General features: G+C 43.0%; 1 protein-coding gene across 3 annotated transcripts in view; it reads left to right on the top strand.

Annotated features, from left to right (window-relative positions):
• The window catches only part of LOC137074982 (macrophage receptor MARCO-like), a 39,462-nt gene extending 26,222 nt beyond the window's left edge, over positions 1–13,240 (top strand). For 2 of the 3 annotated variants that reach the window (XM_067443096.1, XM_067443095.1), the window contains 12 exons: positions 3,761–3,814; positions 3,932–4,030; positions 4,127–4,171; positions 4,319–4,399; positions 4,690–4,752; positions 10,571–10,666; positions 10,750–10,794; positions 10,879–10,932; positions 11,025–11,042; positions 11,155–11,211; positions 12,609–12,770; positions 12,876–13,240. In XM_067443096.1, coding sequence (XP_067299197.1) covers positions 3,761–3,814; positions 3,932–4,030; positions 4,127–4,171; positions 4,319–4,399; positions 4,690–4,752; positions 10,571–10,666; positions 10,750–10,794; positions 10,879–10,932; positions 11,025–11,042; positions 11,155–11,211; positions 12,609–12,770; positions 12,876–13,006 — 905 coding nt within the window. In that variant the 3' untranslated portion in view covers positions 13,007–13,240. The remainder of the gene's footprint in view (positions 1–3,760; positions 3,815–3,931; positions 4,031–4,126; positions 4,172–4,318; positions 4,400–4,689; positions 4,753–10,570; positions 10,667–10,749; positions 10,795–10,878; positions 10,933–11,024; positions 11,043–11,154; positions 11,212–12,608; positions 12,771–12,875) is intronic. The other variant, XM_067443097.1, reaches the window with a different exon arrangement.
• Positions 13,241–16,134: the final 2,894 nt, after the last annotated feature.

Here is a 16,134-nt window from a genome sequence, read left to right as displayed (position 1 = left end):
AGTGTGAAAGGGCCTTAAGGGGAACATTCTTTTCAGCATTTTATTGTTGCACAACCATAGTTACACAACCATAGACTTCCTATACCCAGCACCTCAGTTTTAAACTAATGGCTCTTTGGAATGGCATTAAGTGGGACCTAGGCTGTTACAGTATGTTTAATTGCAGTTTTTTTTCTTCCACATGTGCAGTTTGTTGTTCATATTAAGCTGCAACTCATTTCACATTTACTTTTTCAAATTAAATAAAAATGTATATAATAATTTCTGGTCATATCATTGCATTTGTGTTTGAATAATTAGTTTTTGACTTGAAACAGTTGCATATTAAACTTAAATGTAGCTTATCCTTCCTATTTTGTTGGTTTTTGGGGGCGTTAGAGTGGGATTCTGTAGGTGGTCCTCAGAAAAAAATTGGAAGATATATTGGTCCTTGGGCTGAAAAAGTTTGAGAAACACTGTTTTAGCCTATACAGGTCCTTCTAAAAAAAATAGCACATTGTGATAAAGTTCATTATTTTCCATAAAATTTAACTTTCATATATTTTAGATTCATTGCACACCAACTGAAATATTTCAGGTCTTTTATTGTTTTAATACTGATGATTTTGGCATACACCTCATGAAAACCCAAAATTCTAAAAATCTAAAAATGCTAAAAATCTAAAAAAATTAGCATATCATGAAAAGGTTCTCTAAACGAGCTATTAACCTAATCATCTGAATCAACTAATAAACTCTAAACACCTGCAAAAGATTCCTGAGGCTTTTAAAAAACTCCCAGCCTGGTTCATTACTCAAAACCGCAATCATGGGTAAGACTGCCGACCTGACTGCTGTCCAGAAGGCCATCACTGACACCCTCAAGTGAGAGGGTAAGACACAGAAAGACGTTTCTGAATGAATAGGCTGTTCCCAGAGTGCTGTATTAAGGCACCTAAGTGGGAAGTCTGTGGGAAGGAAAAAGTGTGGCAAAAAACACTGCACAACGAAAAGAGGTTACCGGACCCTGAGGAAGATTGTGGAGAAGGACCGATTCCAGACTTTGGGGGACCTGCGGAAGCAGTGGACTGAGTCTGGAGTAGAAACATCCAGAGACACCGTGCACAGGCGTGTGCAGAAAATGGGCTACAGCTACCGCATTCCCAAGGTCAAGCCACTTTTGGATGAAAGCAAATTTTGCATGTCATTCAGGAAATCAAGGTGCCAGAGTCTGGAGGAAGATTGGGGAGAAGGAAATGCCAAAATGCCCAAGTCCAGTGTCAAGTACCCACAGCCAGTGATGGTCTGGGGTGCCATGTCAGCTGCTGGTGTTGGTCCACTGTGTTTTATCAAGGGCAGGGTCAATGCAGCTAGCTATCAGGCTCACAGTGCCAAACCACTGGTAAATGGTTTACTAACCATGGCATTACTGTGCTCAATTGGCCTGCCAACTCTCCTGACCTGAACCCCATAGAGAATCTGTGGGATATTGTGAAGAGAAAGTTGAGAGACGCAAGACCCAACACTGGATGAGCTTAAGGCGGCTATCTAAGCATCCTGAGCTTAAGGCGGCTATCTAAGCATCCTAGGCCTCCAGAACACCTCAGCAGTGCCACAGGCTTATTGCCTCCATGCCACGCCGCATTGAAGCAGTCATTTCTGCAAAAGGATTCCCGACCAAGTATTGAGTGCATAACTGGACATAACTATTTTAAGGTTGACTTTTTTTGTATTAAGAAAACTTTTATTTTATTGGTCGGATGAAATATGCAAAATTTTTGAGATGGGACTTTTGGGTTTTCATGAGCTGTATGCCAAAATCATCCGTATTAAAACAATAAAAGACCTGAAATATTTCAGTTGGTGTGCAATGAATCTAAAATATATGAAAGTTTAATTTTTATCATTACTTTATGGAAAATAATTAACTATCACAATATGCATTTCTTTTGACAAGGACCTGTATATCTCTATATGTATAACTGTCTGAGTAATTCTGAGTAATTATATATTGGTTATGTGTATATTCAGAATACCGTACAAGCAGCTGTCTTTACTATGAGTATGTCTAAATGCTCCATTTGCCAAATCGGGAGATGACAGGTAAGGGGTTAACCATCAAAAGGGTACTGCCAGCCCCTTTTTGTGGGCCAGCAGCGGGTTGGGTGATTGTAAACAAAAGATTCTCCCCCGACCCTCCTCCGGGGGAAGGAGCGGTCCTGTCACCATCTCCTTGGAGAGAACCGAGTTCACCTCCGAGGGTGGACTCGATTTAACCTGCTGCTTAGCCACCTCTGCTTAGCCTGCTGCTTAGCCGGCTTTGGGCGGCGACAAGCTGGGCGGCCCTCCTGCAGGCCCCTCTGCGCTTTGGCTCAGGTGAAGGCTGTTGCTGTGGCCGAGCAGGAGGGGCAGGAGGGCGGCCTCGACGGGGAGCGGAATGAGGCACCTGGGCCGGCGACAAAACGGAAGCAGCAGCGGGCCGCCGGGGCAGGATGTGTTTAATAGCCTCTATCCGTCTCAGTGAGGCTGAGAACTGTTGGGCGCAGTCCCCAACCGCCCCACCGAATAGCCCAGCATGGGAGATGGGAGCGTTTAGGAAGCGTGTCCTATCTGACTCACACATCTCAGCCAGGCAAAGCCATAGATGGCGCTCCTGGACCACACAAGTGAACATCACCTGACCAAGGGCCTGCGCTTTCGTCACCTGTAGGACGAGGTCAGCAACCGCGCGCAGCTCATGCACAAAAGCAGGGTCAGCACTGCACTTGTGCATGTCTCTGAGCATCATGGCCTGAAAATCCTGAAGAATGGCCAAAGCATGCAGGGCAGACGCGGCCCAGCCCGCTGCACTATAGGCCCTGCCCACTACTGAGGACGAGAACCTACAGGCCTCGGATGGGTGCTTTGAGTCGCCGCACCACGCTGGGGAGCTCTGAGGACGCAGTTGCATCACAACAGAAGCCTCCACGGGGGGAACCCCAGTGTACCCTGTAACCGCAGTGCTATCGAGCGCCGTGAAGGCGGAAACGGGCGCCAAATTATCGCGGAAAGGCAACGGGGACTTCCACAACCTCGAGACCTCTTTATGCACCCCCTGGAAAAAAGGCACTGCCAGCCGGCGGGCGCGCTCAGCACGGGCCGCCCCCAGATACCAATCATCCAGCCGCGAGCGTTCGGATTAGCATGGCTGTCAGCTCCGGATCAGACTCAGGCAATGCTGATACATGCGAGGGAGGCAGCACCGCCGAATGCAGCTCTTTTAGAGAGGAGTTTTACTCAGGCAGAGTGCTGAGACGCCCAGTCTCGTAGTGTACTGACTGAAAGGGAACTGATCCTACTCGCATTTCACCGGATTCAAACCAGTGTCAATCAGCATGGCAGGGCAGAGGAGTGAGGTTTTTACCTGCACAGCTCTTACTAGCTAGAATCCAGAGGGATACAAAATATCTGTGAGGCACCCAAATCTCTGAGATCATGTCCCCTGATTATAGGGGTGAAAAAGGGGCTGGTTTTGATTGGTCTCATCTTTGGGATTCAGCAGTAGAGCTCAGTGACCAGAATAGAGCCGATCACTTTCTGCATGTTCCTTCACAATCTGTGTGTTTTTAGCTTCCCCTGCTGGTCACAACAGACTTTACACTGAACTGAACTAAAACAGTCATTTGATCCTTTGCTCTGGTATTTTGACCTTCTGTGATGTGCGTGTGAATGCTATTTTTGTCATTTCGATGTCACAGCTTTGTGCAGTCATTATTTATACTCCATATTTATTCTGCATCAGGTCCTCGTGGAATAGAAGGGAGGCCAGGACAGAAAGGAGACACTGGCGCACCAGGTTAGTGTATTTTTGTGCATCTGCTTGAATTTGTATGCATATGTGTATAGTGTGCACACCCTTGAAAAGCATGTGTAAGTATTGTGCTCTTTGTTAATTTTTTTATAACTCTTTCAGGTGAAAAGGGGGTGCCTGGAGCTCTAGGAGAAAAAGGACAGAGAGGATTGCCAGGTTTGGTTGGGCAAATGGGTCCGGCTGGCATCCCGGGTGTACCTGGTAATTGCCTCCTCGCTTTCACACATCTCTGAAACATATTGAACAGTGTAAAGCAGATCCACATCTCTCCCTGACTTTATTTATTTCTGTCTCCAGGTGTTTCAGGCCCGAAAGGGGATCCAGGAGAGAGGGGAATACAAGGTGCCTGATTATTATGATCAAAGGCCACCTTAATAATACATACCGTAATAAAACAGAAAATATGTGGTGTGGAAATGCCTTGCACATTTTTTCCATGTGGTAAGAGTTTTACTACTGTTTAAATGACTACTGCTCTGTGCACACAAGGTTTACCTGGGAATGATGGTCGTCCAGGTGCCGTTGGAAAGACCGGTTTGCCAGGAATACCAGGGGCCCGTGGAAATCCAGGTACTGCTTGAAAGACTAATCTGAATCAAATGGTTTAATAGATGTCTAGAGTATTATTATTTCTACTACTAAAAATAACAAGAAGAAAATAAATCAATAATTGTTTTTTTTTACATTGCAGTGCAGTTGTGCAAAAGTGAAACCACTTTAATCTATATAGTCTGACCAGTAGTAATAGTGATGCTTCCCTTATTAAACACCATTAAACTTAAATCTCAGCCATTGCCATATTTGACTGTTCTACATTTGGCACTGTTTGACACCTTGTACTTGAAATCTTTCTTCATCAGGGCCTAAAGGAGACCCAGGTCCCAGGGGTGAGCGAGGAGAACAGGGGCCTTCAGGTGTAAGTGGTAAGAAAGCTTGTGTACAGAAACAATACAACACTATAGCTCAGATCATTACCCAGACTAACTTCATGCTTTTTAGAAGGGGCTGACCTCATTTGCCAAATTGTCAATCTCTCCGTTATAATTATGAACATATGTTGCGCTCAAGTCATGTCGGAAAGATTGTATTTATGAGTTGAACGCACATTAATGCCATGTAAATATGAGTGGGAAGCTCAGGATTGTCTTTGAGCCCAGAGTTCTTTGATTCCTAGAAGGAGAGTTTAAAAACCTTGCTGTATTTTGTGTTGTCAATTAATAAAGGGTATATTTACATTTACATTTAATCATTTAGCAGATGCTTTTATCCAAAGTGACTTACAAAAAGGGGAGGGCAATAGAAGCAACGAAACAAACAAGGCCAACAACCTGAAAGAGCTGTAAGAATTCTCAGTTAATCTAGCACAGTACACAAACGTTTTTTATTTCTTTTAATTTTTTTTGAAAAACAAACAAACAGAAAATTTGATTGGCTCATTGAGTGCTAGTCTTTATTGGCCAGGTGCAATTGGAAAAGATGTGTCTAAAAATGTTTTTTAAAAATGGCTACAGACTCTGCAGCACGAATTGAGATCGGCGGGTCATTCCACCAGGTGGAAACGGTCCAGGAAAATGTCTGTGAGAGCGATTTCATGCCCCTTTGGGATGGAACCACTTGAACTTTGCGCCGTTCACTCACAGAACGCAAGAGGGTGTGTAAGTCTGTACAAGCGAGTCTGGGTGCTTTGCGAAAGTATTCGGCCCCCTTGAACTTTGCGACCTTTTGCCACATTTCAGGCTTCAAACATAAAGATAAAAAACTGTAATTTTTTGCGAAGAATCAACAACAAGTGGGACAATGATGAAGTGGAACGAAATTTATTGGATATTTCAAACTTTTTTAACAAATCAAAAACTGAAAAATTGGGTGTGCAAAAATATTCGGCCCCCTTAAGTTAATACTTTGTAGCGCCACCTTTTGCTGCGTTTACAGCTGTAAGTCACTTGGGGTATGTCTCTATCAGTTTTGCAAATCGAGAGTCTGAAATTTTTGCCTATTCCTCCTTGCAGAACAACTCGAGCTCACTGAGGTTGGATGGAGAGCATTTGTGAACAGCAGTTTTCAGTTCTTTCCACAGATTCTCGTTTGGATTCAGGTCTGGACTTTGACTTGAGCCCCGTTTCCACCACAGGAACTTTACCCAGGAACCAGGAACTTTGGGTGGTACTCGGTGTGTTTAGACCGCAGGAACCAGGGTCTAAATGAAGTTCCGGGTAAATATTTCCCCCTCCAAACGGCCCTGCTCGCGAGGTAGTACTTTTTCAAAGCTCAGGAACTTTCGAGGGCGGGACTTGGGCGCTGAACATGCTGATTGGTTCAACCGGCATTTTTAAAAGTCTTTTGCGAGGTTCGGTCTACGTTCAGTAAATATCAGACTTGCTCTCTGTCTGATGGCGTGCGTTCGTCTTAGCCATCTCACGTGCAATGTCCATAATAGCTGATAAAAATATACATTGTCATTTTAAATCTAGCTTTACAAGCTTTCTGAATATGCTGCTGAATCTGCATATTAGTGCTCTTTTCTGTCGTTGTTAATTTCCTCTTTAGTAAACCTATCCATAACCAGCAAAAGCAGCACAGCTTGAATTTCTTCCATACTCGTTATTATTATTTTTTTAACCATGTAAACGACCTGACCGATTACTTTTAAGTGCACGTCCTTACATGACGTGACAGCGTGCACCGTGCTCATGTTGACGAGAGGAAAGTTAATTTTTCTGAGGGGTAAACTTTTTATTTCGTAAGTTATGAAGATAATGTTGGAGTAATGACACAGCGTATATTGCCCCAGGCAGTTTTTACTTTAACTCTGCGCCTGACAGAAGAATTTTTTTTTTCTGAGATGATTATTACACTTTACAACAAATAAATAGCTTATATACTGTATTAGTCCTGGTGTCCGTTAAGAGTTGCTATGGCTACAGTTAACACATTCCAGCTGCTGGAGAAAACAACGTTGACATTTTTGATGCGGCAGACAAACTGCATGTGACAAAATGATTGCGATTGAAAGTCATCACATGTAAACACCAGATCGGTTTAGATAACGTCTCATGTAAACAGTCCACTAAATCTTTCAATCGGTACACACAAAAATTACTGTCCGTCACTGACTTGGAGGAGCAGTCGCGCGCAGTCCTACATCACCGGACTAATTTGCCTAATCTTCTCGGAACTTTAGATCGCGGTCGAAACGCAGACAGTTGCAGGTCTGGGGGGGAGAAAAGTTCCTGTAAAAAAGTTCCTGGTACAAATTGTTCCGGGTAATTTTGGTGGAAACGGGGCTTTGGCCATTCTAACATCTGGATATTTTTATTTTTGAACCATTCCATTGTAGATTTTGCTTTATGTTTTGGTTCATTGTCTTGTTGGAAGACAAATCTCCGTTCTAGTCTCAGGTCATTTGCAGACTCCATCAGGTTTTCTTCCAGAATGGTCCTGTATTTAACTCCAACTATCTTCCCATCAATTTTAACCATCTTCCCTGTCCCTGCTGAAGAAAAGCAGGCCCAAACCACGATGCTGCCCCCACCAATGTTTGACAGTGGGGATGGTGTGTTCAGGGTGATGAGCTGTGTTGCTTTTACGCCAAACATAACGTTTTGCATTGTTGCCAAAAAGTTCAATTTTGGTTTCATCTGACCAGAGCACCTTCTTCCACATGTTTGGTGTGTCTCCCAGGTGGCTTGTGGCAAACTTTAAACAACACTTATTGTTGTCCTATGGACAGAGTCTCCCACCTCAGCTGTAGATCTCTGCAGTTCATCCAGAGTGATCATGGGCCTCTTGGCTGCATCTTTGATCAGTCTTCTCCTTGTATGGGCTGAAAATTTAGAGGGACGGCCAAGTCTTGGTAGATTTGCAGTGGTCTGATACTCCTTCCATTTCAATATTATCGCTTGCACAGTGCTCCTTGGGATGTTTAAACCTTGGGAAATCTTTTTGTATACAAATCCGGCTTTAAATTTCTCCACAACAGTATCTCGGACCTGCCTGGTTAGTTCCTTGTTCTTCATGATGCTCTCTGCACTTTAAACGGACCTCTGAGACTATCACAGTGCAGGTGCATTTATACGGAGACTTGATTACACACAGGTGGAGTATATTTATCATCATTAGTCAGTTAGGTCAACATTGGATCATTCAGAGATCCTCACTGAACTTCTGGAGAGAGTTTGCTGCACTGAAAGTAAAGGGGCCGAATAATTTTGCACGCCCAATTTTTCAGTTTTTGATTTGTTAAAAAAGTTTGAAATATCCAATAAATTTCATTCCACTTCATGATTGTGTCCCACTTGTTTTTGATTCTTCACAAAAAAATACAGTTTTATATCTTTATGTTTGAAGCCTGAAATGTGGCAAAAGTTCGCAAAGTTCAAGGGTGCCGAATACTTTCGCAAGGCACTATATATTGGTGCAGAGCCAGTGTTTGCTTTGTAGGCGAGAACCAGTGCCTTGAATTTGATGCGAGCAGCCACTGACAACCAGTGCAGTCTGATGAAGAGAGGCGTGACATTTCTTTGGCTCGTTAAAGACCACTCTCGCCGCTGCATTCTGGATTAGTTGCAAGGGTTTGATAGTGCATGCTGGAAGGCCAGCAATATCAGAGCAAGGTATATCGCCATCTTGCTCTGACCAAAGTGACTTGAACCACCTGACGCCATAAACACGACTTCCTAACTTATAAATACAAACTTCCCAGGAGGACATTTATACAGCAATAGCCAGATTTATGACAACTGTCATAAAATCTGGTGTGCACTGGTTTATCTGAAATGATTATTGTGTATCAACAATGAGTTTAGGGGAATAATTAATTCAAATGGAGTCTATGAATATGATTTGCTTGTTGTACATAACAATATTTACTTATAACAGGACTTTTAATCATGTAAAAGTAACCTTTATCTAAATTTGGGGCTGCACCGGCTAGTCGACTAATCGACTAGTCGAACTTAATGCTCTGTCATGACGCTTTAAGCTTGACTTCGACTAGTCGCTGGCCTATAGAAGGTGCAACAGGATGAACAATTTCCTGACACGCAGGCTCTGTTCTGAACAGTTAAAAATGACAGATAAATGCATACTCCGTGAGCTCTCCACAAGACATGTTTGATTATACCATATAGATGCTCAAAATTTATCAGGAGAATGCGCGGTTCCTATGCACGTAAGTTAATCATCGCGCTAAACTGCGTGCTGCATTGCATCGCACACACATAGCCAATCGCACATCACGCAGAGATTGCGCGCGCCTCACACAAAACCATTCAGTAGCGCAGAAATATTTGTCAACACTGTTCTGTGATTTATCAATAAAATACTCACAGCTTCACTATTAGTGGAGAGACGCTGTCAGGTAGAATTAATTCACATGCAATCACTCACTAATGCATTCATAAACATGTAATCTTTATTGTGCTACTTTATCTGCATCTTATTCAGAACGAGCAGAAATCTGTGAGAAATATCACGACCATAAGACAAAAGAACTGATACAGAAGTGTCATATGCCATCGCTGTCCTGGGCACAAGAAGACCCAAGTTTGCGTCTTAGCTCGAGGTTCAGGCTTATTTGTTCATTAATGATGTCATCAGCGACTAGTCGACGTCGACTCGACATTCATCACATAAATGTCGACTTTAAAAAATCGGAAATCGTTCAACCCCTAATCCAAATCGATTTCAGTCATCCAAATTTTCCTCTCGTCTTGCGAGTGGAAAATTAGATTTCTTCATCGAATATCAATCTTACAAACTTAAAGAAACATTAATCTGTTTGATCAGGACAAATAATCTTTCACAGGTTTGTACAATTTGTATTACTGAAATAGTAACAAGAAAATCAAGCTTGATTTGTAGCTTAGATCTTACATCATCATTGACTTCAAATCTATGAGCAAAATAATACAGATTCACTTCAATGAAATAATTGGGTTTTAATAAACAACTAAAGTATACAAAACTACAATTTCATACAAGGTAAATATGCATATACAAGTAGTAAAACAAACAACATACAGGGAAAAATCACACTTAACGAACAATATAAAAGGAGAAAGAATGAGAGAGAGAGAGAGAGAGAGAGAGAGAGAGAGAGAGAGAGAGAGAGAGAGAGAGAGAGAGAGAGAGAGAGAGAGAGAGAGAGAGAGAGAGAGAGAGAGAGAGCAAAGAGTCATTGTTTAGACTCTATTTTTATAGATTGGGATTGGCTGACGCCCTATCTTTGAGATGATCCAATCAGTAAAGGGGGTCCAAAGGCTTCCTTTGTCTATTGAACTCCCTCCTTCCTCGTGACTTAATCAGAATGGATGATGTATTTAAGCACATGCGTTTATTCACACAAAGCTGGTACTTCTGTTCTCGGCATCTTGTGGTAATTTGCACACGTTTCTGTGATTGTAAAGATACCATGGTTAAAATTTCTTTTTTTTTGTTGCTACAATTGAGTATTCATGGCCCGGTAACAAAACTTTCAGAGATTTGATACCACTAATTATAACACTTGATTTTACAGTGTCATTGTTACATATGTTACATGTTGTTACTATAGTAATAACTATAAATTATGCATAATTACAGGCAACTAACCCCAAACAAAACAAAAGTTCTTCTTTGCAAGTACTCATTGTATATTCCTGGTACCCTGTAAACGTGTCTTTGTTTTAAGACAGAATTGTACACCTATGAAGTTTCATAATTTCCAGTCATTTGTGCCCAAACATATGGTTGGTCTTTTAGGTCGTCCTGGTCCACAGGGACCTTCTGGCCTGCAAGGACGATCTGGAGATAAAGGGTCACCTGGACCAAAGGGAAGCAATGGCCTTGGTATTCCAGGTATTGTATGAGTGCTAAGAACACATGCACATAAAAGTGAAATATGTTGTTGTCAATAATTTGGGGCAAATAATTGTTTTCAGGGCCACCAGGTCCACAGGGTCAAAAGGGAGATAGAGGCTTGCCAGGTAAATAAAGACAAACAAGAAAACAGATGATAAACATTGGGTTTATATCATGCAGCCATCATCTGAGTTTGATGTTTTATGTAGGTATCCCAGGTTCTCGGGGTCTGAATGGAGAAAAGGGCAGTAAAGGTGATTCAGGTGAGTTTATTAATGACAAGAAGGCAACATTCATCGTTGTCCATTTCTTGACTTTTGTTCTTTCCTCTTACTCTCCTTTCTCTGTCTCCTAGGGCAAAGTGGAGTTCAAGGTATGTTTTGGCTTATTTTAGGCATATCCATGATATCTGTGAGTGCACAAAATCTATGGTATTATTTTGAGAGTGAATTGATTGTATGTACATGTATGATGGTCTGAAACAGGTCAGAAGGGTGCGAAAGGAGATGTAGGACCCAAGGGTGCATGCGGTTCTGCGTGTGGTAATTTCCATAACTACTTATCCATCTGTCTGTACTACTGTGTGTTACTAGCTTTGTTTCTATCCAAAGTTGTGAATTTAACTTGCAAAATTGGAATATGGCATAAAACATTTGTGAATAAAACATTGTTTCTATTCAATGTGTTCAAGAGAACAAAACCGTCACTTCCTTGGAAACTGGAACAAAATATCTGTAATAAAAATGGAAGTTGTTACAATCAGGCTTGTTTTCCCTCCATTGTAAATGAGTAGTGTCTCAGAATGGCAGATTAAATGCAATAAACGCTGTCATGTTCTATTGCATTTGGATGCTGGTGTTTGGGAACCCAATCGTGTGAGATGCTTCTGGAGGGAATTAAATCAAATAATTCTGATGACAGACTTTGACCCAGAACCACCAATCAAACATTTGAGATGCTGCAATGCCATTGGTCCGATGGTTACCTTTTTTTTAATGCAATAACCCAAAATTAAAATAAAAATAGTTGAATGAAAACATAGCTAGCATTAACATATATTCAAATCTCAGAGATTCTTGTATTGTTGGGTTTTTATAGGTTCTACTCTACAAAATAACAGTCACTTTAGCATGACACACTATATTGCCAAAAGTATTGGGACGCTCCTCCAAATCATTGAATTTAGGTGTTCAATCACTTCCATGACCAAAGGTGTATAAAATCAAGCTCTCGGCCTGCAGACGCTTCTACACACATTAGTGTAAGAATGGGTCGCTCTCAGGAGCTCAGTGAACTCAAGCGTGGGGCCGTGATAGGCTGACCCCTGTGCATTAACTCCATTCCTGACATTTCCTCACTACTAAATATTCCACGCTCAACTGTTAGTGGGATTATAACAAAGAGGAAGCCATTGGGAACAACAGCAACTCAGCCACGAAGTGTGTCAAATTACAGACCGGGGTCCGAGCATGCTGAGGGTCACAGTGCGCTGACGCCGCCAACTTTCTGCAGAGTCAAGAGCTCCAGACCTCCAAACTTCTGTGGCCTTCAGATGAGAACACCTTTGGGAAGAATTAGAACGGAGACTAAGAGCCAGGCCTTCTCATCCAATATCAGTTCTTGACCACACTAATGCGCTTCTAGAAGAATGGTCAAAAATTCCCATAAACACACTCCTAAACCTTGAGGAAAGCCTTCCCAGAAGGGCTGAAGCTGTTAGAGCTGCAAAGGGTGGGCCGACTCCATATTAAACCCGACGGATTAAATATGGGACAGCATTAAAGTTCATGTGCATGTAAAGGCAGGCATCCCAAAGCTTTTGGCAATATAGTGTATAAACATGTAGCTAATAAAACTAGCTAAGCACTATATATATTGCTATATACTGCAGCTGGAGACAGTCCAACAGAGTGTCTCATGTATGTTTATTTGTCTTTAGGTGTTCGTTTAGTGGGAAGCTCCACCCGTGGAAGAGTCGAGGTGTTGCATAATAATGTCTGGGGAACGGTGTGTGATGACGAATTTGACACTAAGGATGGTTTGGTGGTGTGCAAGATGCTGGGCTTCCAGAGGGCCACCCAGGTTTACACGGACGGTGCAGGTGATGTATCTGTCCATGTTTAAGGGCTTTTAGTTAATAGTTCATGGTATACATGCAATGGTTTCCAAAACCCACTCAGGACAATCTGCTGTGTATCTGCTGCAGGAACTGGAAACATCTGGCTGGACAATTTGGCATGTACCGGAAATGAGAGGAGCATTTTTGACTGTCCACATGGAGGATTAGGAGTTCATAACTGTGGCCACAACGAAGATGTGGGAGTTAGCTGTTCTTGAATAAAACGAAGAAAACTTCTCACACCAAGAACTCATTTTTGTGAACTCATCATATCTGTGTTTTGGTGATTGTTTAGTGGAAGCATTAAGTCCAGTATAAAGGTTAATGTTCTCCTCACACAGATCAGATTATCTATATTCAACTAATGTTTGAAAGTGTTGCATAATGTGAAACTAAATGTCATGCTTTAAACGTGTGCTTGGTGTCATGAAGGCATCGATATTCATGCATTTTTTTTAAAAACTGGGACTTGTATACTGTATAAATGTATACTGTGCTATCCTAAAACTGTCTTAACTCATAACACTTATGCAAAATAAAGGGCTTAAAATAGCTTTTGACTCTAAAATGTGTCTTCTTTATGTTTCTGTAGACTCAAACACCCTTCCACATGATCATTCTTTAACTAGCGCTGTCTTGAATTTTGGATCTAAGAGACACTAATCTACGATTATCATTCAGGGGGCTTCTCTGCTCCTGTTCTCCTCTCCAGGGACCTCCTCTCTCCAGTCCTGCCTTTCTCTCACTGTGTCTGTCTGGCCCCTCATTAGCTGTAGGACCCTGGGTAAAGGAAGCGTGGGTTTGGGAGTGAGGTCCTCTGGAGTGGTACGAGGCCGCACTAATAAATAAATGATCCAGTCGGTGACAGTAATAATAATGAGGGAGGAAGGGATACGGTAGCATTTATAAAGAGCTCGGGTCCACTGGGAGCAGTGCTCAGTGCTCTTTTAAACTGAAGCCAAATCTGAGAACTGATCAACTGCAGCGTGTATTACAGACAATAATTACTACAATGGACTTACAATGGGAGCATACAGGGCAATACGTGACATGTAGCACAGTAGACATGTATTGATTTCTCTCATTTAATTTGTTTGTTTTAAAATCGGTAAAAGTATTGTTTTGTATGTCAATTACTAGTGTTTGACTTTTTCTCCCCAAAGCCCTCCCCAAGTTCAATGATCGGCCAGGAGTCGAATTATCAATCAAAAGTATTATTTATTATGAATTACAGCAATGAAAAAAAGGTTATCTGATATCAAGATTCTGAATAGCAGAGATAAGCATCTGGGTGCTCCAAAATGCTTTTACAACTCTTTCATTCATTTTTATATTCTTGTCCTTCAGTCTCCTCCCCATGCCACGTTTCCTCCAATCAGGGGTCCTGTATCGTCAGTCTCCAGGCAGCAATCTATATAGAGAAAGTTTAACACACAAGAAACAAAAGGCACCCAGTAGTTTTCCATTTCATAATACAAACCCTTTTATGATCTATTTATTGATCAGTTTCGATTTGTGGTTATGCATTCCTCGGAAACCCCCTACCTAACCTTTTAACCTCTAACCATATAGACATCCACATATAGACATTAACTTTTTCACCTCTAACCACAGATAGACATTAACTTTTTCACCTCTAACCACATATAGACATTTTTCACCTCTAACCACATATAGACTTTAACTTTTTCATCTCTAACCACAGATAGACATTAACTGTTTCATCTCTAACCACATATAGACATTAACTTTTTCGTCTCTAACCACATATAGACATTAACTTTTTCACCTCTAACCACATATAGACATTAACTCTTTCACCTCTAACCACATATAGACATTAACTTTTTCGTCTCTAACCACATATAGACATTAACTTTTTCAGCTCTAACCACATATAGACATTAACTTTTTCAGCTCTAACCACATATAGACATTAACTTTTTCAGCTCTAACTGTCACATGCCTGTCCTGTCTTGTGTGCACATGTGGGTTTTGTCAGTATGGCCTTTGTGCTTCTGTCATTGTCTGATCCCTCCCCCCTTGTTATCTAATTAGTGTTTGATTTCTCCCACCTGTGTTTCCTCGGTCCCTGCCTCATTTGTTCCCTGTTATAAGCTCCTGGTGTTTGTCAGTCTTTGTGGTATCGTTGTAATGTCTGCGTCTCCCGTCCTCCCCGTGATTCTGTTCTGGTATGTTTTTGAGTTTATGTTTTGATTACGTATTTTTGCCCCCTTGTGGGTTTTGTTTTGTATTTATGTTTTATTTTATAATAAATTACCACTTCTTTGCACATGAGTCCTCGCATCATTTTCCATTGTGTTTGTGACGTGACAGAACGATACCAACAATTAGAGGACTCAGCAAGATGGAAGGCTTCCTTTTCCCATCTCCCTGCCCCTCTGCTTCACCGATGGCAGGACGACGGCGCAAGCTCCTCTCCCTCCGGCAAGAGGGAACCAGCGTGAAGGAGTTTGCGCACCGGTTCGTATTTGCAGCAGAGGGGCTCAACATCAGCGCGACAGAGCTCAAGGACATCTTCAACAACGGACTAAATGAGCCTGTTAGCGCTTGGGAGATGGGAATGCTGGGGATTTTATCATTTTGGCAGTTTGTGGGATTTATGTACAATCGTGGTGGTGGAGGAGAGTTATGGAAGGGTGGCCTTCCTCCGCTTGGTCTTCCTCCACTTATCCTCACAGACTGCCAGGTCCCCAGTCCTTCGATGAACCCTTCGGGGAGAGGGAGGAGGAAGAGAAGGAGGGCTCCTTCGGTGATTGTTCCGGTGATCCCAGTGCCGGTGGATCGTGTTCCGGTGGTCCCAGTGCCGGTGGATCGTGTTCCGGTGGTCCCTGTGCCGGTGGATCGTGTTCCGGTGGTCCCTGTGCCGGTGGATCGTGTTCCGGTGGTCCCTGTGCCGGTGGATCGTGTTCCGGTGGTCCCTGTGCCGGTGGATCGTGTTCCGGTGGTCCCTGTGCCGGTGGATCGTGTTCCGGTGGTCCCTGTGCCGGTGGATCGTGTTCCGGTGGTCCCTGTGCCGGTGGATCGTGTTCCGGTGGTCCCTGTGCCGGTGGATCGTGTTCCGGTGGTCCCTGTGCCGGTGGATCGTGTTCCGGTGGTCCCTGTGCCGGTGGATCGTGTTCCGGTGGTCCCTTTGCTGGTGGTCCCTTTACCGGTGGATCGTGTTTCAGTGGACCCTGTTCTGCCCGCGCCGACCCGGCGCCCTGCTCTGACCGCGCCGCCCCGGCGCCCTGCTCTGACCGCGCCTCCCAGGCGTCCAGCTCTCACCGCGCCTCCCAGGCGTCCAGCTCTGCCTGCTCCGCTGAGGCGTCCTGCTCTCCGTGCG

This window comes from Pseudorasbora parva, chromosome 5 (genome assembly GCF_024679245.1).
Source record: "Pseudorasbora parva isolate DD20220531a chromosome 5, ASM2467924v1, whole genome shotgun sequence".
Classification (NCBI taxonomy): domain Eukaryota; kingdom Metazoa; phylum Chordata; class Actinopteri; order Cypriniformes; family Gobionidae; genus Pseudorasbora; species Pseudorasbora parva.
Note: the sequence above shows the minus strand (reverse complement) of the source record. Positions and strands in the feature narration are given on the sequence as shown.